Source organism: Syngnathus floridae, chromosome 5 (genome assembly GCF_059516105.1).
Source record: "Syngnathus floridae isolate MCC-2025c chromosome 5, RoL_Sflo_1.0, whole genome shotgun sequence".
Taxonomy (NCBI): domain Eukaryota; kingdom Metazoa; phylum Chordata; class Actinopteri; order Syngnathiformes; family Syngnathidae; genus Syngnathus; species Syngnathus floridae.
In genome coordinates, this window is record NC_142417.1 from 4,054,672 (window position 1) to 4,077,835 (window position 23,164).

General features: G+C 43.0%; 1 protein-coding gene across 22 annotated transcripts; it reads right to left on the reverse strand.

Annotated features, from left to right (window-relative positions):
* Positions 1 to 3: 3 nt before the first annotated feature.
* camk2b1 (calcium/calmodulin-dependent protein kinase (CaM kinase) II beta 1) lies at positions 4 to 23,121 on the reverse strand. 22 transcript variants are annotated; one of them, XM_088375648.1, is made up of 24 exons: positions 22,808 to 23,121; positions 21,902 to 21,996; positions 20,476 to 20,535; positions 20,334 to 20,388; positions 19,837 to 19,902; positions 16,546 to 16,618; positions 15,442 to 15,544; positions 15,232 to 15,315; positions 15,053 to 15,147; positions 14,281 to 14,403; positions 14,097 to 14,180; positions 13,947 to 13,989; positions 12,032 to 12,127; positions 9,084 to 9,121; positions 7,880 to 7,912; positions 6,569 to 6,634; positions 5,693 to 5,737; positions 5,414 to 5,462; positions 3,473 to 3,607; positions 2,983 to 3,156; positions 2,450 to 2,525; positions 2,274 to 2,368; positions 1,942 to 2,178; positions 4 to 1,644 (listed from the first exon to the last, which is right to left on the reverse strand). In XM_088375648.1, exons 1-23 carry the CDS (start codon positions 22,867 to 22,869, stop codon positions 1,946 to 1,948), a joined length of 1,983 nt encoding a protein of 660 aa, XP_088231774.1. In that variant the 5' UTR covers positions 22,870 to 23,121; the 3' UTR covers positions 4 to 1,644; positions 1,942 to 1,945. The 22 variants fall into 22 exon arrangements, with proteins under 22 accessions (XP_088231774.1, XP_088231753.1, XP_088231752.1 ...); XM_088375627.1 differs by lacking the exons at positions 2,983 to 3,156; positions 3,473 to 3,607 and having other exon boundaries at positions 9,084 to 9,118; positions 22,808 to 23,117; XM_088375626.1 differs by lacking the exons at positions 2,983 to 3,156; positions 3,473 to 3,607 and having other exon boundaries at positions 22,808 to 23,117.
* Between the last annotated feature and the right edge of the window lie 43 nt (positions 23,122 to 23,164).

The window sequence follows — 23,164 nt, forward strand, 5'->3', positions numbered from 1 at the left end:
CACTTTCTATATGTCAACGTTGCCATTTTATTGAGAACACATTTTAGCACAAGTTGTCCAAACGAGCGGAAAAGTAGCACGGCAGAATACAACAAAAGAGCACGAAAGCGCCATCGCATCGCACGGAATTAAAACGAGGGAAACAACACAAGCCGCAAGGTCGAAAACGCAGGGCAATAAATAGAAGGCAAGCAAAAGCGCCACCATCGAGTGGTAAGGACGAGAAGTCGCTTGTGGTTTTGTGCTTGACTGCTCTGTACAAAATCATCTCTTTATATAATATTCATCTGAGTTAGATCATCTGGAGACAAAAATAGCTTTATATTTATACATCATAAGCACAGAGAAAATAGATACAGATTAGCCAAAAAAGGGTGTGGGACTGAGACTACACTTGTCAGGCCAAAAATGTGGTCAATTTCTATGTGGTGATTAAGGAATAGGGAACGAGAGTAGGAAATCATCATTTATACATAGCGGGAGAACTTTTTAATGATTTAAATAGTTGTGAGTCTTATACTGTAAACACACTGAGAAAGAACCATACGCTTGGACTGCACATGCTGATAGATTCTATTTTTTTTTTTTTTTTTATGTGGTAATGCAATTGGGGAACTATGGCAACAAAATGAGCAGGAAGTTTGAAAATTGCTTCCTATCCTAGCAGAATGAGAATTAATAAAGCTTGTGGGTTTGAATAGCAACACTAGAATTTAAATTAACCCGGGGAAGTTTTGTGTTTGAGTAGGTTGCACATTTGGAGAGGTGCTGGCGAACATGCACTGATTTGACCTCAGCTACATCACTCAGCCTTTTTGTTTTTGAATATGATTAAATATTTATGAGGTTCTTGCTATGATGAAAATTCTCCCTAAAAAATTGAAGAACTTGAGACGTAAAAGTACACGGGGAAAAAAAGTGGTTAACATTGGCTAAACTCCAGCGGCAATAAAAGGATAAAGTGCTCCATTTAAAAATGGTGCAATGTTCCCTTAAATGACAATGTCAAAACATAAATACTCAGAAATCATTAGAAGCTGAGGACCAAAAAAAAAAAAAAAGCAAACAAATGCAGCCCCCTTTTCTCTAAACTAACTGAATACTTACTTTACTTAAAGACAACAAAAACACAAGTGATACATTTTGGATTAAATTGAGTGATTATGTTTTTTTGGGCAGTTTTTTTTCTTTTGGCACATGACTCGTCCACTATGTTTAAAATATTCATAATTCCGAATGGGAAAACAATGGCCTAAGCTGACTCCCTAACCCTCACATTATTTTAAAAAATAAAATATAAAACATTCAAATATAACATCATGGGTAACATACAGCATAATAAACAAATTACTCAAGAAAAAAAAATAAAAATACACATCACCTGTATACTGATGTCGTATGACGTTCCACTTAATAGCCACAGGGTGCATGCGTCCTTAATAAAACCAAAACAAGTCATTAAACTACAAACCACTGGCGTCAATCATTTTCATGGTACAAATGACACATTGTATACAAATGGGTAATAATAATAATTAGTATTCATTGTTACAATAAGGATTTCAAACTTTACAGAGTGTTTCCAGTGCAGTGACACAAGTGAAGCCTCAAATTGTGTGTTGATTATCGTCGTCCTCTTCACTCCTGACAAAACAAATGAAGATTCTCTCACCCACACAGCTGGCAAACAATCAATCATATTCTTTGAAAAACATCAACAATGTTAAGCTAAACATGCTAAAGCACTTTACCTCCGCCAAGGCCAAATGTCATCAAGTTGTTGAACAATTAGTTTGAGTTTTGGCTTGGAAGTGACTTGCCGCTTGAGAGAATATGACAGCGCCATTTTGATTCTGGGCTCCAGCAGTCAGAGACGATTAAGGCGATTTGGCGGAGGTGTGCGCCGTTCTTTTAGTGCGACGCTGGAAAAGCGGCGAGTACCCGACTACTGCAGCGGCGCGGCTGGTGCTCCGGAGCAGTGGAAGTGTATGTTCTGCCACTTGGCCTCCCTGCGGTGCCACACTCGGGTCTCCTCAGACTGACTGGATTGCGGCCGGCCCTGCCCGTCCACAAACTGCGTGAGGCGGATGTACGCGATGCAGGCGGCATCTTCGCCGATCAGGTGCACGTGAGGGTTCAGGATGGTGGTATGGATCGGCTTGTCGTTTTTTGACAGCACTGGATGGATGGACAGCATATCTATTATTATCACTTCTTATCATAACTAAATAGTCAAGAATGACTGTTGACAACAAGGTGACTCAGAGTCTTACGATTGTCAAAGTAGAACCTGTGGAAGTCCATCCCTTCCACCAGATTGCCCAGCGCCTCCGGTTCAAAGGAAGTCAAGCCCGGGTCGCAGATTTTACTGGTAAGGAAAAGACAAAAAAAAAACAATCACAAAGTCCAAAACCTGGAAGTGTCAAACGTCACGAGCAGGCTGACTCACGCGTAAGCATCGAAATCTCCATTGTTGATGGCCTCGATGAGTTGCTCGGTGATCTTGATGATTTCCTGTTTGCGGGCTGCAAAGTCAAGGGAACAATCGTTTGAACAAAAAAAACAAAGTACCGAAAACAAATTTCGATGTTTGCTTGTTGTAGAGTCGAGATGATTGCATTAAATAGGACAATGTCTCGCAAACTCAACAAACGTGAGCAAACTTTATGCCGATTTTAAACGAGCTATTAACTGATTATCTAGAACTTTAGCATTGCTGTTAGTTTTCAAACTGTAAGTTCCATCCCACGGTGAGCAAACGTTTCCGAGTCGTCAACCCAAAAACAGGCCACTTGCTCACCGCCACGACAAGAACACACACAGTTATTTCCTCGTGCCAACATCTCCAAGCGCTCAGTCGCATAGAACAAAGCGATGTGTCAACCGCAGCCGAAGAATTCAACGCAGCTCATCCCACAATGCCTTGCAGGCCAAGTGCAACCGGTGACATGCCTGCACGCCAGAACTTCAGTACGTACTTACACTGGGAGGAAGAGGAGGAGGTGGAGGAGGAAGGGGAGGGGCTGGAAGGGGGGTGAGGGGGAGGCGGGGAGGTGGCTTGCGCCGACCTGGCAGCCGTGACTGGAACCGGAGCGGCGTCGGGTTTGGGAGCGGGCGCCCTACGAACGCTGCTCACCAGGTCTGTTAGCCGGGACACTGGGCAAAATGCCATGAGGAGGGACGTATACATTTGGATGAGAAAAAGTCTAAACACCCCTGTTCCCATTGCAAGTTGTTAAAAAAAAAAAAAATTCTTGTGACCTAGAGCCTGTACAAGTCAATTGAAAAAAACATGCCTCGGAAGTTCTCGTCAGAATGCCAAGAAAAGTTGACGAGGACCCATTTGAACCCAATTTGGATTTACTCAGACGTCCTTTTAACGGTGCTCATTTGATTGAGTTGTACAGGTCACGTTAATAGTGAGAAAAGTTGGAGGCCACGTTTGAGCAGGGGCGTGCGCTGGCCCACTTACTCTGCATGGGGGCAACAACGGGGGGTTGTGTGGAAGAGGGGAAGGGCCGGGGTCGGGGGGGCGGCGATGCGGGTGGGCCTTCTCCGTCCGAGCCCCTGCGCACGGAGCCCAGCAGCTCGGCGAACTTGGCGGCGGCTGAGTTGGAGGAAGGACGCAAATCAATGCAAACGTGCTCAAAGGCGGGCCAATTTCACACAATTTCAGATGGAGCCCTCAGGAGGGGAATTAGAAAAGGGATAAGTTTGATTTCATCTGAAACCTTGGAAATACCATGATGATGGATCTACGTTTACCAAGACCAGCCTCGAGCCCGAAAGAGAGATGTTGAGAGGCAAAACTAAAACAGACTTACTTGTATTTTCTGGCCTCTGACTAACCAGAGCGGCGTACGTGTTGGGTTACAAAGCAGCTGTCCGGCCCCGACTGCCTTGAGCAGATCCAACCGAGACCTCCGCCACTACTCTTGCCGCTATCCGCCCCCTCGGGCCCACTTGCGTGAGCTCCGATACCTGGCGCACCGTCGTCCGATTTGTGCAAGTCTATCCCAGACGGGCGGCGAAATCTCCGTGCCTTTGATGCCACTGCGTCGCCGTTTTCCTGCTCCCGGGCTAAATTAAGAACACCCACCCGAGCCTTAACCCCCGGCCCCCAACCCCTTCCCCCCCAAGGTGCTCTGCAGAGCAAACCAAGTCGGTAGCAAGGGTAGGGGGTTCTTCAACGTTTTGGGTACAGGGGGAGAACATTTTCCAAGGGTCTAGTAGGAAAATCTTGAAAATAGGCAATGCTGTTTGTTATTATAATCAATTATGGGGGTGAGATAAGTACTGTTAGAACATAGGTGTCAAACCCAAGGCCCGGGGGCCAGCTACGGCCCGCCTAATTATTTTATGTGGCCCGTGAAGACAAATTGACTTCATGGATCAATACTAAAATTACACAATGTCTCCACTTTAAAAAAATAAAGATGTTGCTAGCATTTTTTTATTACCATTGATCTTATTGGAATAGTTTTTTACTGGTCTCTGATTTCAAAACTAGTTATTCATCAGTTTGTTGTGTAGTCTATACTGTATATAATAAAATTTAGTTCAAATTTCTCAAGACTCGTCATGGTGCTGATGAGGAGACGCGACACTGCATGATGGCTTTGGCCAAGGTTGCTAAGGAATCGGCGGCAGAGCGGCAAAGCCTTTCAAATGAAGTAGGATAAAGGAAGAGGAAGAGGCGGAAGCGTACATTCTGTTCTGTTCACTTGGCACCCAAACGATACATCTGTGACCTGGTTTCGACGCATTGTAGCCAGCTCGAATGCGGCGGAGGTGTGTGCTGGCTCGCAAGGACACGTGCGTGCGCCGCGATTGCTCGTTTCCACCAAGCGCTTCGATTTGCCGTGGTGCACTTGGGAAGAGGAATTTGGGCTAATTGGTCAGATGGGGAGGGCTCCGGAAATGAGCGATCCGTGACGCCCAATCAACACACTGAACTCTGTCGAGTTCAATCGAAGGGTGCCAAAAGTGCGGCCCAAATCGGTTTTCTTGAAATGGGCATCTCTCTCTCTCTCTCAATAAATAAATATACATAAAATACATAAAAATCAAGCCATCAAAGGATTTCTTGCATTTTTAACCAAATTTTGCGGTCATCGTTTCCAAAAACAAGCTTCGGAACACACACACGTTGTGTAGCGCAGTACCTCCGAGCTCCACAAGGGGTCAGTTGGACTCCATTTTTGGTGCATCCACCTGTCGAGCTTGTTCAGCAAGCAGTCCCTTCGACATGCTTAAGCCAATAAATCAAGAAGGCAACCTTGCGCCAGGGTTCACGCAAATTCAAATTCACGTATGTCGTCTATTTGCATTGCCACTCGGTTTGGGGAACGGGGGGGGGGGCAATGAATCACATGAGGGCTCTGTGCTTGTGTGTTCCCGTGTGTGGTCTTACCTTTCACATCTTCATCTTCCACAGTGGTGTTGCTGCTGTCCGATGATTCCTGGATGCAGACAGGCCACATAGGAGGACACACACTATTATTAGGATGGAGCTATTCACACGCGGCACATGGCAAGCGAGCACAGCTGGACAAATCGAAACGCCAAACAAACCAACTTCATCAAACACACAAATGAGCAAAGATGAATACAGGATGGAAAGAAAGGAACAGAGAAAACAAACAGGAAGACGAGGTGTGCTCAGGATGGGTTCATGCGGGGTGGGGTGTACCTTTGTCCCGTCCACCGGGTTATGGATGACGGTGGTCTGGGGCTCCTGAGGAGGTGGGGGGGAGAAGAAGATGAAAGATGTGAGAAGAATGAAAAGTGTAGAATCAAAAAAAGGAAACCAGGAAGTAGAGAGAAAATAATGTTAGGGGAGGAGAAGAAGAATCTGTCAAAGTGATTAGCGGAAATCTGTACACACACACGCACACACAACACACTCTTGAATTAAGCAATATCAGGAAAAACTGCTAAATGGATACAACAAATATGAAATTTCTGATTTTAGCCTTCCACAGCATTTTGTCATACCGGACCACCGCCACAACACGATACATACATGTACAGGTAAGCACACGCTCGTACCACAAGAGGCGGGGAAAAAAAAAAAACATCATCTGAGTAGATCGCCATGTTTCGTCTGCAGGCATCTGCAATGGCTGCCGACATCATCAAGAGTGTGTTCCATAAAAGTGTTGCAAATTACTGGTAGTCAAATTTCTATTCATTTTATTTTACATTTCGATAAAATCGGCTTTTGCAGTTCAAGTTTCAGACGATGAAAGTGTGACAATTTGAGTTGTCGTGTTGGGGAGCCCTAAAAAACAACAAGACGACATCTCGAACAAGCCGTGCTTGTCCGCACCTGCCCACGTGTGTGTTTGCGCATTTGTGATTGTGTGTGGTAAACAACTCCACCTGCTGAGTGTGGGCCACACAAACAAATAATATAACACACAAACGGCGAGACAAAGGGCGAAAGCACAACACACACTACACGCTGTGTGCGGGCGAGAGAGGCGCGCATGTATACACACACACACACACACAACGGCGTCGGGGGGTCCGAGAGGAGGTGCGGCAGGGGATGTTGCTTAAATACCAGAGCAGGTGAAGGGATGTTTCCCTTGGGGCTGGTGACTATGCTGTTTTTGCTGTTTGTCTGAGGCTGTGCAGGGAGAGCAGAGGGAGGAGATACAACACCAAGAGTTAGCAAGGAAAGTGTGTGTGTGTGGATGTGTGTGCGCGTGTCGTGCCCACGCGCAAGTGCGTGTAAAATTGTCACATGCACTGTTAACCTCGCTAGAATCCAAATTTTGCATCTCATAATTCAAAATATAACCCGAAAAATTAAATATAACTGCGGAGACAACCTGACAAATAACATAACGTAAAAGTGTATGTTGGAAAGTATTTTTTGAGCCGTCGTTTTTGCGACGTGATGTTAAGGTTAGCATCCGCGTGCTGTTGCCATCGTTGCACCTTTTTTTTTTTTTTTAATCGTGCCCACTTTACACGCACACAATGAAGCATCCTAATAATAATATTCATCCGTCAAGCACTGCTTTGAAACCGGTCACTTGATCACAATGACATCTGCATATGAACGCTTTAAAAACACGATGACGTCTTTGTTCAAATAAACGACAGAAAGTGTGTGCGTGCAAATGTGTGTGCAAGTGTGTGTAAGGAAAGGAAACAAGGGAAGAGTGGAAGGTCTATGAGGTAACATAATTCACACATACACTCATGCCATACAAAAACACACATTTCAGTCTATTAAATGAAAGCGTTGGAACCTATGAGAGCAAATTTGAAAGCGTTTCGGCAGCGTGTGAGAGAGTTCATCCAGATTTACGTACATGATGATGGTCATGAACTTCACACAGACTCGCGTAACGGTTATGGAGGTGTCACATTTGAAAAATGTCATGACCCTCGACGTTTTGATTTCCAAGGTGGGAGCAGAAAGCAAAGCACCGATAGATGAATGGAAAAGAAATGGGATGAATCAAAGCAGCGTGTTGCCAGGCGGCATTAAATCACCTCCTCTTTCGCTCAAGTCATGTGATAATGTTTGTCTATTTACGTATGCTGAGAAAGTCCCTAAATTTATGAATTTTAGGGGTCCGCAGAATGAGCCCTGAGTAACGCCGCCTTAAAAAGGAAACCGAAGAAAAAGTCTGATGGAAACATGGCCGACAATAAACAGGAAGTTAGCCGTTTGGGTTTTAGGCGGCCATTTTTGTCAAATCAGTGTTTTGAAATAATGTGTAGTGTGGTTTTGTTTTCCTTTGTCGTTTATCTTTTTCTATGACTTGTGAAGGAGACGATTTCCAGAGCAAAAGCAAAGCATCCCCCCCAAAAAAATTAAAAATAAAGAAATAAAATTGAGCATAAACAGCATGCTCACCATATACTGCACAGTCGAGCTGGACTTGCGTTTCTGCCCTCGGACCAAACGATGGATGGATGGATGATGATGGATTTATTGACCGATGCATGGATGAATTGATGGTAGAGAGAAAAAAAAGCAGGGGAGGGAAGGAAAGTAACCCATAAAATGGCAGCGAGAACAAAAAGAGCACTTCTTAACTCAAAAGAGGGAGGCAGAATGAAGCTTCGCCCGCCTCCAACAACAAAAACATACAAAATGGAACCTAGTGGTTAAGTTATGAAGGGAAAAGCAATTTGAAGAAGTTCAAGGAAACATTCACGGTGGAACTTTGGGGGAATGACGGAAGAAAAGAAAAAGATGGGAGCATGAAAAGGAGCCTGTTGCCAGGCGACCATTGCATCTATTTTTGGCGTCTGAGTTTCCAGGGTCCAGACCGGCAACTATTCCTGGAAGCCCGGGCGCATTTGACACACAAGCACACACAAGTGAGGGGGTGGAGGTCTTAGTGGTAGAATTTGGGGGTTCAAGAGCAGATGGGGTGAGATGAAGACCGACACGTTGACAGATGGCGATGGAGATCCAAGATAATGGAGGTGCTGACTTCAGCGCACACACACAACCATGAATGCATGTGATGTCATCCCAGAAATTTGCAAAAAATAAAACCATCTTTCTTTTTTATTTTAGCTAGAACCCCTCCCTGGTGTTTTGCTGGAAAACACATTTTACATGAATCCATTTTTTGTCAGAGGTGCAACTATTTTGAATAGTTTAAATTCAAATTCATGAATTACACGACTAAAATTAATTGTTACTGTTTTTTTTTTATTTGTCTAATCAAGCTATATTGACTGGAAATCAAAACATAACAGCTCGACTTTTTTTTTTTTAATTGGACAGCAAGCGCTTAAAAAGTGATATTTTAAGGAAAATTAGATTTTTTTGTTTCAATAAAGCCCCACACATTCACTGATTCATATTTTTGGAGGGAGAAAAAAAAAAACCTCACCAACTGGACTTGCATTTTTTGGTACATTCTGTTCAACACCCTAATTAGGAAAGTAGTACAACAGTAGTGTCAACAACTTGCACGTTTGGCTTAGGGTTGTATTAATTAAATAGTAGCATCGGATGATGATTAAAGGAGAAAACGACACAGGGGGGAAGGAATAGGAAGCAGAAAAAGGAGAGAAAGAAGAAGCAGGCGGAGAGCTCGTACCTTCACGTCGGCCTTCTTGTTCAGCAAAGTCTTGGCTGCTGGAAGGACAAACGCAAGGCAGAGACAGTGAGTATTTTTTTTGCGGGCCTAGTCATCATAGATACATTTCCAAATATCTTGTGAAATTTGCTTGGCCGGGCTTTTTTTTTTTCTTTTTTTTCTTTTTTTCCAAGATAACCGTGTGGTCAGGCAACTTTGTTTTTTGCCTGCCGGCGGGAGAGCATAAAAAGCATAAAATGGCTGCTTTTGATTTAACCAGATTTCATATGGAATCTGTCTCTTCAAGTGTCTCGCTGATGGTCACTTTTCTGTGAAGCTCATTTCCTGTGACCATTTTACTTCAGTTTTTTCTTTTCAATTTTTCACAGGTCTGAGTGAATTTTCAAGTCCAATCACGCACAATCATGTCAGCGGCAGCCGGCCGGGTTGCATAAAAGCCCGATTTTTTTTTTCTTCCTCTCTCTGCCTCTTCCATATAATAATTTACAAGCAAGAAGCTATTCAAATGTTTCATTTAAAAAAAAAAAAAATTCTGCATGGAGTTCCTTTCAAAAAGTAGAAAGACAGATTCTACCATCCCATTCAGATAAATTAAGAAAACAAACAAATATTATATTTGAAGTAAATTGATTATAATTAACAAATACACCAATCAGGCTCTCAGACAAAAATGTATTCTTGAATTATTACAAAATCAGAGATCAGCCAATCTAATTCTGGAATGTGGAATTGTATGCTTCTAACTACAAAAGTATTAGAAGCGCTTTTTTTTAATTTTTGGACACAAATGCGATTTCTTAGTGAGAAGGTTGACCCGATTTGATTTGTGGCCGTGTTTATTGATATTCTTTTGTACGAATAATTAATTTGACCTTCTAGTGGCAGGGCATTTCATCGTACCGGCACCGATAGATGAACAAAGAGACATCATTTGTAGTCAATAAAACGGAATTTTTGGACCAATTCATGCAAAATTGAATCTCGTGGCACAGTGGGTTGGGGGGAAAAAAACCTGCCTTAACCTGAGAGGAAAAAAAGAATAGTCAGAGTTACGTATCGGATTCGAAAGATGCTCCAAGACACAAGCTGTAAAGAAAAAAAAAAAAAAGGCAGCATGGATGGGGGCTTGGTGCAGGCCAGGCTTTTCTCCTTACCTTTGCACAAAATACACATGAAGCAAGAAGAAAGACAGGAGAGGAGATTAAAACCAAAAACCTAAAAAATGATCAGTTCAGCACCATTAGAGGCGAGGATGGGCATGGAATTGCTGTCCACGTGTGTATAAAAAACACAGGGGAACTTTTTCTAGGCCACACATCTGGGTAGATGCTGATTCCATTTGTGAGTGTGAATATGCAAGACGACGGCTCCTGGTGAGCCTGATCGGGGGAGGCAGCCCGCTATAAATCTTTGATTGCAGCTCAAAGAAGCGAAGTGGGGGGGCTTCGAACGGGGCTTCACGGAATCAAGGACAGAGTCACTGCTGGACTGTCATAGGCTGCATTTGCTTACATTGGAAGTCTCTTTTTGACTCCAAAAGAGGGGCGGGCGAGCTTGAGTACATCGCCGTTTCGACATCGTGACCAAACAAAAAAGTGACCTGCTGTTTAGTGAAACAACAAAGAAATGAAAATAAACGGAGTCGCACTTTGATTTAAAAAAAACAATTGTAGAATGTGGAGTCCATATGAAGTGCTCGGGTAAAAATGCTTCGATAATCTTTGGAGGCGCTGGTTTTTCCCGCACCCTCTGGCCTCCACAACTACAAATCCACCGGCATAGTCAAAATGTCCGAAAGCCGTCACGCTAATAAAAGCCGTACTCATTGGTCCAACCGTATGCTGCGTGTCCTTGGGGCATTATTTATTTGTCATCTAAATAAGAACCAGCCCAGCCTCGCATCTTCAACATGCACCAACCCTAACCCTCATCATCATCCTCGTCGTGCCCCCACCATGCAGCATTCACAGCTCTCGGGAAGTTCCATCCTTAAAAACCCAGCGTCCTTTTTGTGAGCCGGAGGAAAGCAAGAAAGAGAGAAGGAAGAATAATGATGGAGAGGAGAGGAGAGGAGAGAGGAAGAGGAGGAAACAATGCTGGCGATAGAATATAAAAGGGTGGAGGTAAAAGAAAATAGAGGACAGGAGGAGGGGGCGCTCTGCATGGGTGCAAGCCATGCCATGAGGCAAGTGATGATGATGAAGGTGATGAAGAGTTTGAGCACACATGAAATCAAGTGATGATGCTAGCCCGGCCTTCCATCCAAAGCATTTCACATTTGAAATGTCGCATTTCCGTCATCTGAAACTTTCAGGCCAGAGTGGCTGATTTTTTTTTTTTTTTTCGTCAAAATCAAGTTGATCAAATCGGATTAACAAGAAATTTACATGAATTATTTATTGTCATGAAAACTGCTTTTAACACGTGTATTTTGATGAGTGAGTTCTTTAAAATCCCCCAAACACCAGTTTAAGCAATAAAAGCAAAATTGGAAAATACGATCATTATAAGATGACGTGTGAAAAAGTCTCAAGACCGCAAAAATGGAAAAGGAAGTTGGCCATTTTGGTTTGGAGCGGGCGAATTCCACGATTCGCACTTTGGTGCCAAATTGTTTCCCAAATGTCACATGACCAAATCCAGAAAAGAGGTGAGCCGTGATTGGTCACACCTGATCTCTGAGCAACCGTGATGTCATTTCCGTTTTAATTGTACCGGGGAAAAAAATAACTAAATAATAATTCGTTTGATAATTTGCTTTGGGGTTATAAAAATTGGCCGTGAGATGGAAGGCCTGCTCAAGATGCAAACGTGGAGGTCGACATGGTCAGCCATCATGCTCTGAGCTCCCATGCTGAGAAAGAGAGGGAGGGGAGAGAATCCAAAATGGAGGGAGGAGGCGGGGTCAAGGAGGCGGCATGCCCACAGGTCGTGCCGCCGTGCGCTACCTTGTTCCACCAACCCCGCGGCGGTACCCGCTGTGGTACCGGCGCTGACAGAGACCGGAAGCGCAGAGGCCGGAGCGGTGGTCTGCCGGCTGCCCACTGTCCACACCCGACCACGCACGCACACAGGTGGGAAAGAGAGCAAGGGCGGAAATGAGCGCCGCGGAACGCAAAGAAGACTTAAACGTCCAATCGGAAAGCGGGCGGCAATGTTTGAGTGGCACACAAGACAACAACAGTCGTCAGGTGCAAACTGTCAGAAAGAGCGAGACAGAACTGATGGCTTTCTTCCAAGTGGCTGCTCAACTTAACAGGGAGAGAAAAAAAAAAAAAAAAGGTCTGAGAACTGGAATGGGTTCACTCCATCATTAATGTTGAACCCTGACAAACTAAAATGGGAAAAAATACAAATAGCATGAAAGAAAATAAACCTAAAAGTATTTTCAAATCAAGTAAAAAACGAACAAAAAAAAAATGCAACTTCTTTTGAAAATAGCAGTGGCATTCGCGTGGGAAAAAAACTCGCCTTTTATTCTTAGAAAAAAAAATATTTATCTAAGTTGTAAACGGTGCAATGGCAATATAAAAAAAATTTGGACACGTTCGACAACAAAACGTTTGGCGATGCGTCTGCATGCACCACACACAAGGAGACACGACTCCAGGAGTTGACTTTTTTTTTTTGAACCCCCACACGCACCATCGCAATGCCCTAGCTGTGCCACCCTTCCGCCTGTCGTCATGGTAACAGAGCCATATTCGCCATTGGGGGTGAACTGTCCGACAATATCAAGACACGTTGCAACTGAAAATCGCATCGCAAAAAAAAAGACGTCAATTGTAAATACATTTTTCCATTGTCTCTCGCTTTCTGAGTTTGAGTCACCTGATTATTATGACGTCAAGACACTTCCTGAGGAAGGCAAAGAGAAATGTCGTCAAGAGCGAAATAGAAGACAGGTAGAGAGTTAGAAAGAGCACACAAACAACCCGGACAACCACTGGGTCTTTTTTTTTTTGGGCCGTTATAAAGCAAGACAGTTGACCCATAATACCCACTTGGAGAGAAAGAAAAATAAAAGCAAAACTCCATGTTGTCTTTTATCATAGATACGGTATCTCACAATTTTTGTTGTATTTGCCACGAGCTGCTAAATTGAACTTCCATTGAGCAGTATGAAATTATGTAACAGCAATAATGCAAAAATGTCTACCCAAGACCCTGCAACAACAAAAAATGGCTAAATGGGCTTGAGTTTTGATCCACTTCGTTCGTCATTTATATGTATTTAAAACTGTTTTATTTTGTAAAATTGCAGTTCTCGATAAAATGTCTGTTTTGTTCATATTTTGGGGTGTCTGGAACAGATTGAGCGGTTTTACATTATTTCCTATGGGGAATCTTGCTGTGGTCTTAATTTACGGTTTGGTCACAAAAACCAAAATTCCACTGTACTTTAAACTGTAGCAAAAAGGCATTTTTTCAGTGTTGTGCCTTTTAATTTACATATTGTGAGATACTGTATATCCACACAAATATGAGACAGAAGTCATAGCCATTCAAGCAAGCTGCAAAAAAATGACCGTTACAAGGAGGCAAAATTCCCAGTCAACGTGATATTCATTCACAATTTAACACGGATAAAACGTTTAAATAGACACACTTCCCCCACCTGTGTGGGAAAGAGTCACCGGAAACGGTTTGGCAAAAGCATACACATAGCACACGTGCGTCAATGGATGCTTGCCGAGGAGCATGCCGACATTTTGCCACCGTCGCGTCCCGACCGACAATATTGAGGCAAACGGCGGGATTGTCCTCCAAAACGGTGACATGATCCTCTCAAAGCCAAAGTGTAATCTGCTCTCATGGTATTAAGTAGCGCTCATGCACGGCTCCTGTGAGGAGGAGACTTACCGGAGAAATTCCGAGAGACCAGCATGGTGGTGAGGATGGCTCCCTGGGTGGCAAAGAAAAAGAAAACAAGGCTCAAGGAGAGTCACGTTTCTACTTGATGATTAAAAGCTGACATACACATAGTGTAATAAAATACATCAAAAGTAAAACCTTGAGTTTCCTCCTGGCATTGAACTTCTTCAGGCACTCCACTGTCTCCTGTCTGTGCATCATGGAAGCCACCGTGGAGCGTTGCTATGACAACCAGAGGACAATTAGCACCGAGCGTGGATCTACACTGCAGCAGGGATGGAGATGGCGACGGGGCCCGCCCGGGCCTGTGTACGACACTTACGCAGACCCACGGGTGCTTGAGGGCTTCCTGGGCGGTGATCCTCCTGGCCGGGTTGATGGTCAGCATCTGGTTGATCAGGTTTTTGGCCTCCGGGGTTACCGTGTCCCATTCTGGAGAAGGGAACTAAAAGGCCACAGAGGGCATGATGGTATAGAATGTGATGATGATGATGATGATAATAAACAATCTGAATCATTTACATCAACTTGGTGGTTTGTTTTTTATTTAGCAACAGAGGAAGTGAGCTCATGTTATGTGATGCGTCTGGGCTCAGGTTAGAAGGCTATGTAATGCTGCTCAAGTAGTCGGCACGCAGTTTAAAAAAAGTCCCGAGGGGAGGCTTCCACCCCCTAAAATATGAATGAGAGAGAGCTGAGTTACGTAACGGCGGCCAAAAAAAGAAACAGCGGCACAGCTGGGAAGTGAGAAAGGAGAGGAAGCCGGACCGGAGGAAGTGAGTGGAAATATGAGAACACCAAACGCAGGAAAGGAAATCAAAGAGGAACTTGGGTGAAGAAAAAAAGAAAGCTAGAGTGAAGAATGAAATTTCATCTTTTAAATGACCTACCTACTCATCCACCCGCTAGCACAGAGGGGGTTCAAGAATATTTTGGGAGGGGGGGGGCATACTCAACCACTGACTTTCTATAACCTACCTACCCATTTCCTTTCTACCTAGTACTAACTTTCCTCCCTCTGGAAATGAGAAAATGGATGGTGAAGGACGCAAAAAGAAGAGGAAGCGTTTGATGAGTAAAGACCAAGATCTCACATCGTAGGCTCCGGCCTTGATCTGCTGGTACAGCTTGTGCTGGTCCTCGTCCCAGAAAGGAGGGTAACCCACCAGCAGGATGTACAGGATCACCCCTGACACACACGCACACACACTTTATTGTCAGTGAAACAATGTTGTATGTTGTGCAAAGTGTGTTCAGGTTAAGTGGAGCTCACCACAGGCCCAGATGTCCACAGGTTTACCATATGCCTCCTTCCTCAAGACCTCAGGGGACAGGTACCCTGGTGTACCAGCAAAACCTACAGACAGGAAATGGTGTCCCACAAAAATGCAATGTTGATATCTGTCCATCAGATGGTTTCTCCATTCAAATCACGCGGCAATATTTTGTTGTGTAACATCTTGCTTGTCTTTTGTCTACCTACCAAACCAGGCCTGCTGGTCCCCCTGCACCTCGATGGCCAGGCCAAAGTCAGCCAGCTTCACCGCCGCGTTCTTGCATTTGCTGGCCAGGAGCAAGTTCTCTGGCTGGAGGGTTTGCACACAGCAGACACCAAACACAAAGATGGATGCTATTTAAAGACATGACACATTTCACTTCGTTCTCCCCCTCCTCCACCACCATCACCACCACCTACCCAGCCCGTCCCTACGCCTTCAGTCCAACGCAGTTGCTGTATAGGCTCAATCTCGCTGGCCCAGATAGCACGTCTCATTATTCTCTGTCAGAAGAGACTCTAATAATGGGCTTCTATCCCCACTTGGCCTCTCCAGTGTCTCTCTCCTGACATCGCTGCCTTTTTTTTTTTTTCCCTCAACAAGAATAGGACCGTCTCAAATGAGGGACTCTCAAAAGTCACTTTTTGTTCTGTTTGACTAATTTACCACAAATCGTCACTGGGGTCTTGTTTATTTACTACAAAAGGGGACGGGGTAAAAACTGGGTGGTAGTCTAGGAATACAAAAAAAAAAAAAAACTGTTTACCTCACTCTGTATGTGCTGCAATTTTGGGTGTCAGTCAAATTTCATATTTGAATGCTAAAATGTAATATTTGGTAGCCAATCAAAATAAAAAAAAGTGTGAAATATTTAATTTATTATGAGTATACATTACATTTGAAGTAATTATTCATTTTTCCCATTAAATATTTGGCTAAGTAAAACTGCCATTTTATTAATTTAAATTACAAATGGAGTCATTGATTGCTTTCTCATTTAAAAAACTTTTATACATGCACATTAAGCCATAGGTTTTTCATAATACAACTGTCTCATTAGAATAGATTTTAATTCATTAAAATTACATAATCTTTGAACCATTTTGTTATTAAAGTACACAATTATTTATATTTATTTTATGAAACATTAAATTAAATTAAATTATAATGACATCAAATGAAATAAATACATTTGCATGAAATAATGTTATATTAATATAGTTAACGACTCCACATCCAAATTACAAGATTTATTTTTTTTCAAATAATTGATGAATTAATTACAAAAACGCTGCCTCGCCATTGCTCACCTTCAGGTCTCGGTGAACAACCCCCATTTGATGGCAGTGAAGCACGGCCTCCAGGATCTGCTGGATGCAGTGGCTGGATGCAAAACAAGAATAGCAAAAATGTTGGTGTGAGCTTTGTTATTAACATTATGTATACTGACTTCAACAAAAACATTGATTACGTTACATCTTGTTCAAAAATATGTTGTCTCCACAGTCTGTACATTTCATCTATATTTGTCTGTCTATCGATCTCAGATAATGTTGTTGCGACTAACTGATATTATAAAAGGTGAGGGCCATAAATTCCAATTTCTTGTCTCCTTTCTAAAGGTCTACCGACAAATTGAAAGCACCGAGCGCAAAAATAGCAACAAGAACATTTAGCCCCCGAAGACAGTATTAGCTAGCACCAGGAAATTTGGGAGGTGTGTCTACTGTACGGTATTAGACCCCCCAAAAAATGTCGCAAAAAAGAAAAGACAGAAGAATACCGCAATTTTTGTTTGAAACAGGAGCATCCAATAGAATTTAAAAATACTTAGCAAGATGAGATTTAAAAGGCAAACATATCATCACCAAACCTACAAAGAAATTCTCAAAAAGACCGGAAAGTGCCAATTTGGTATGAAATGGGTATTTTTTTTTTTATCAGCTGCATTCTCTGCACAAATATGTATTTAAAAACCTCAAAAGGCCGTGCCTGAGTAGACATAAGAAATATGACACTTTTGTTTTTCGAGACACTTATTTTTGCCCAGCAACAGTCTCTAAAATTGGTGCGTCTATCACAATTCTATTTAAAACAATTAGAAGTTAGTCTCACTTAGCAAAGTAGAAAAAAAAATAGTCTTTCTTTTCCTGGTGGGCTGTTTAGCTGCTCAAGTGGGCAACACACACTGCAATTCACAGAGGCATCCACTCGATTAAAGCGGAGGAAGCTATTTAAGGGCGCTAGCTAAATGGAACGCTTATGTATCGAATGAAAGTGATTCACAGAGGATGCGGAGAACTGGTGCCAGGCTATTTTTCCTACACGGAAAGAGACGCGCACGCACGTGTGTGTGTGTGTGTGTGTGTGTGTGTGTGGACAAGGTGCAATGAGCGAGTGTAATGTGCAGAATATGTGACTAATAGCAGGCGCTCAGAGACACGCAGCCTGCAGGATTCACACCCACAGTGTGTCTAGTGAGTGGGAGTACTGAGAGAGAGCTGTGTGTACGCGTGTGTGTGTGTGTGTTTGTGTCAAAATGCACCAAAATCCATTTCTTAATGAGGACCAGCCTAGAAATTGTCCTACCTCGATCGTTCTGTTATTCCCAAGACATATCGTAAACAATAGACACGATTTGTAGTATTCTTCGCCAAAACAGTGGAGCACTCACTTTGCCATAACTTAAAATGTACCAACTTGTGTGATTATACAGATGAAAATGAACATTCAGGCAAATTCAACTTTTTTTTTTTAAATTGGTGACGGCTTCACTTAGATCGACAATTGACAAATTGGATTGGCAGGGCTCTCATGGGTCGCCACAAAAATAGTCTCAAGAACCCACGGTTGGAAAGACACGGGAAATTTGACATATTGGTTGGAAGCAGTCAAATTGGTTTAACGTAGCAACATGAAATTTGGTGTGCATGTCTATCGTGTCAATATTTCAAAAAGAGAGAAAGAGGTCAAATGTTACCGCATGCTTTGAATGGGGGGAAATAGCGCCATCTGTTGGGCAGAGCTGACCTACATTCTTATAATACAGCCAAAATGACTTGAAAATAGTCAAACCAAATATAATCAACCATTTGCCCCCTAGTGGGGTTTAAAAAAAATAAAAAGACTCCTAGCGCAGACTTAAGTGTGTCAAACGTTATGATTTTGACAAGGTGTGTTGCAGAACAGTTCCTGATCAGACTCTGTGTGTGTGCGTGCGCGCAGTGTGTGATACAGACTAATTACCAGCGCTAATTAAAGTCCCACTTCCCGCTGGTCTCCAAGGGAGAAGGTGGGCGGCGGGAAGGGAACTGGCCTTGATGACTGACATTAAGAAGATGGGAGGTGGTGGTGGTGGGGGTCAGAAGCTCAGCTGCTACACTAAATGATGACATTTGATTGAAAAGCTTAAAAAAAGCACTAATGTACTTTATCAATAGCAAGCTGTTTGCAAAATGTTTGGATCTTGCATTCCCAAATGTTCATGTGTCGGAATGTTTGCGTTGTCAATGTGTTTTGGATCGATGGCATTTTCGTGCATTTTTAGATGTTTGAAATTCTGATTGTCTTTTCACTTTCCAGCATTTTGCATGTTTGCGATTATTGGGGTTTCTCAAATGTTTTTGTTTTCATGTGTGTGTATTCAAAACAGCGCTTTTTGAAATGTTTGAGTTTTCAAACTGTTTACATTTGTGAAAGTTAAATTGAGTTGCAAAGTTCAAGCTCGTGCTCCAATAAGAAACCTGCATATCCAGTCACGGCGATGCCAAGCTGCTCGTCTCCCTTCCATGCGGGTCAACCCTCCATAAAACAAAGACGTTTAACGGAAAGAGTGGTCTGTCTTCATTAAAGCTAATGGAGCAGATTAATGACACTAAGTGAGCTTTAATAAGTCGACTGGGCACCAATCAACTGTGCGCGTTCACTCTTGCCCTCGCTTACTCGCTGCCACGATCAAACCTATCAGAACGGACTATGCAGATTTCAATATTTTTGTCATAACTCCGAGCAAGCCATTCATTAAACGGCAATGATCTGTTCCGACTTTTTTTTGCCTCTTTCGCTTTCATTGGCTTTGAATGGCAAAGTGTCACAATCCCGCGCTCGTACCTCCGCCGACTGTCTGTCAAGTGGGTCGAGTCTGCCAGTGAGTCAGCGCCTAATGGTGGGAGGGAGATATATAAAGCAGCGTAGAAGAGGAGACAAACCTCAACTTACAGTAATGTGATCATGTTTTTTTCCCACCGATGAAAAGGTGCTGTGGCAATATGGACAATAAAAGGCAAACTGTGACGTAAACCTGACTTCCTAAAAGCTCGAGTTAGGGAACGGCCACCTCTTTGCGATTCTCAAACTAACCAACTGGAGATTTTTGACGGGTGCTCGTGGCTCTCCTTTGCCACATGCGAGGACACTGCAATAGGTACAGCTGTTCAAGCCGGTGAAAGGATCACTTGGAAAAACACACCAAAGCGGCGTCACTTTGCCTCTTAAAGAAACGGAGACAAAATGGGATTAGCGCACGCAGGTGCACTTAATCCAGTTTGCTGTCTAAAGTGTGTGTGTGTGTTGGGGGGGCTTGTATCGAGCGTCGTTCCTACCTGGCGTCGGCCTCACTGTAGTATTCTCGGGCGACGATGTCTTCAAACAATTCACCTCCGGTCACCCTGCAGGGCGACACACACACGTTTTAATACACACAATTGCATATTGAGAGACACATGAACAGTGTGTCTGATTTCTTGCTTCATCCCCTTCCCCGGCCCACACGGTTACCATGGAAACTAGACGGGGATCACATCACACAGAGACGGATGCGGACGGCGTGGGAGTGGGTACAAGCATTGGGAGGTGGGGGGGGTGCACGGGAAAGAGTTATGTAATTGTTTAGGAAGGAAAAGGAGAGGGAGTGAGGAAGGAGGAGAGGAAAACGAGGAGTGGAGGAGATGACACAAAAAGCAGCGGAGGCTGAGGAAAAAAATGAGAAGAAACAAGTAGAGATGAAATGAGAAGAAGAAACAAGCAGGAAAGTAAACATGAAGAAATCGTAACCTTGACCTTTAACCCTCACGCCCATGAAAGGAAAGACGCAACTCACAAGTCAAAGAGCAGATAGTGGAAGCCCTCCTCTGATATGCTGTCATGAAGACGAACTGCAACGCACAAATACACAATTTGTTTAGCACCGGCAACGATAATCATATCAAAATGTGTGTGCGCACGAGCGTGCGTGTCCTCACCGATGTTGGGATGTTTGAGCAGGCGGCAGATGCGAGCCTCTCGTTCCAACTTCTGGTGATCTGATGGATGAACAACAGTCACAATTAACCAGAAAAAAAAAAAAACACAACTTGGAAATGAAGGCGAGCAGAAGTCATGACATGTTTTAAACTTCACGATTACCATTTGCCACCATGCCTGTCAAACAAGTACAAGTCCCGCCCCCTCTTACACCTTGATTTTTAATTTGTGTAATTAAAGAAAATATAGAATATATCTAAATAAATATTAATTCATAAAATAACAAATTTACAAATGAATAAACAAACAAAATATTGGCAATCGTAAGTAATGGAAATCACATGGGGCCTCAAGAAGCCAATCGTGGGGGATTAGCCGTTAGCCTTCTGCTAATAGCGGCTGGATAATCTGGGAAGGATTTAATCGCATTAAAAGACGCTCACTGCACCGACACACGTTGGGAGGGGGCGATAGGGCTAATGATATCACAGTCCTGATTGTACGGTTTCAACCAATCTCCCGTCCTTGCTAAGTAACGGGGACGCCAGGTCAGGACCGTTTGACTCTGAAGCCAACAAAATCCTTTTAGTTAATATTCCTAAATTGGTGTGCACGCAGATTCAGAGGAGCTGGTTTCGTTGACGCCATTCGCCGGTTACCGGGTTACTGGTATTGGATAACATTAGTCGCCAACGCTAGCAAAGGCTCTGTATTGGCAGCTGGAAAAAGGCACTTGATTAAAACCCGTATTGACTCATCAGACGGGATAACTCGCATGGGGCATCACGACACAACACCGTCGTAGCCACAGAATAAAAATGATTGATACTTTGTTTTGATAAACCAATCAATAGTCAAAAATATCTAGACAGTACAGAAATGTACACATAATTTAAAATCATACTAAAACAATTTAATATACCTAATAATTAAAAATAATGAAAATACTAATTTGATTAGAAAATAAATGTATGGAAGCTATAAAAGAAAAAAAAACAATTTGGTCATTTTAAATTAAGCACAAATGAGTCAAAAATCTTTCCAAATTTTCAGATTAATAATTCCAATTTCGACATCTAGGGAGCAACAGTGCAAGACTGGGCCATTTATTTCCAAGATGGCGACACCCGTCAGACTGGTCTTTCCATCTCGCAAAAAAACAAATAAAGTAAAAACTTAGAAAGTGAGCAGTGCTTTTGCCCGTTCTCTTTATTTTCACCTTGACCACTATTACTGAACTTTTGACCACTATAACTGAACTTTTGATCTCATTCCAGTTTGTTTCTTTGGTGCTGCACATGAGTAGAAGCGAATGTTGATTAGCATCTTTCGTTACACATTGATAGAATTGACTTATGTCCATCAACATCATGGGTCAAAACAACTAAAAAATGTCTTGCACAACACTCGACAGGATGTTATTACCTCTGGCCGATAACTTTTTGGTGTTGATGATTTTGGCCGCATACTCCTGTCCCGTGCATAGCTTCACGCATCGACGCACCACTGAAAAGGCGCCCCTGGAATAAAAAAGAAAATAAACACATTACGCTGCATATCTATTAGCAAAAAACAACTCATTTCTATTTTCAGCAATTCTTATGAGGGAAAAACAAGTGTGATCTTTTTATAAACGGGATCATCTTTCTATAAATGGGATCATAGTTTTCACAAGAAATGTAAGTCACATATTCGGAGAAGATAAAGTTTTAAATTGTCCAGAAAAGTCCCACATTTTCGTGGAAAAGGTGGTATATTTTCGACAAAAAAAGTAGAATATATATTTTTTTCTATAAAATATTTGAGAATTTTTTTGGGGGTGAAAATAGAATATTGTCTTTTTTCTTTTTAAATAAAAATAATCTTGAGGGGTCAAATATTTTCAACCAAAAATGGGTGTAGTTTCAAGGAGTATTTCTTTGTATACAAAAATAGGTTGTATATTTCCAACAAACTATTTTCAATACGTTCCTAGCAGTAGCAGTACATAGACAATGAGGAAAAATTGTCTTGTGAGTCAAAAATATTTTCAAAAAAGTTGCTTGTTCGCCAAATAAATTACAACTTGCAAATTATTAGTATGATTTCATGCATTCGTCTGATATCGTTCACATTATCAAAACATGTCATTCACTAAACGCATCCGCGCGCGCGCGCACATACAAAAACAGCCGCGCGCACGTCGCCACACGCACGCCCACGCATAAACTGGCAGCATGGCCCTGGAGCTCAGCGACCGACGTCCCCCGCAGTCCACACGTCCCAGCGGCGGCGTGGGCTGAAGGGACGACAGTCGCAGCGCTCCGCATGCTGTGTGCGCTTGTCACTCACTTGCCAAGCTCCTCATAGAGTTGATACTCGTCCGTGAATCTTGTACAGGTTGTCGTAGCCATATTTCCCGCTTCTCCTTCTTCTTCTGTCTTCTTGTTTGCCTCCCCGCCCCCGGTAAAATGTTTCTGTCGGCCGGTGAGGGTAAAAAAAAACAACACAGAGAGAGAGAGACACACACCAGGTCCGCCCAGTAGATACTAAAAAAAGTCGTCCGGCACTGGAGGAAGAGGCGAGGCCGAGTGAGGGCGAGGTTTAATCGGGAAACACCGAGCGGAGCACGGAAGGGCTCTTCCTATCTCTCACTTTCTCTCTCTCTCTTTTGGTCTGACAGCTTGCTCGACCAACCCCCTTTAGTCA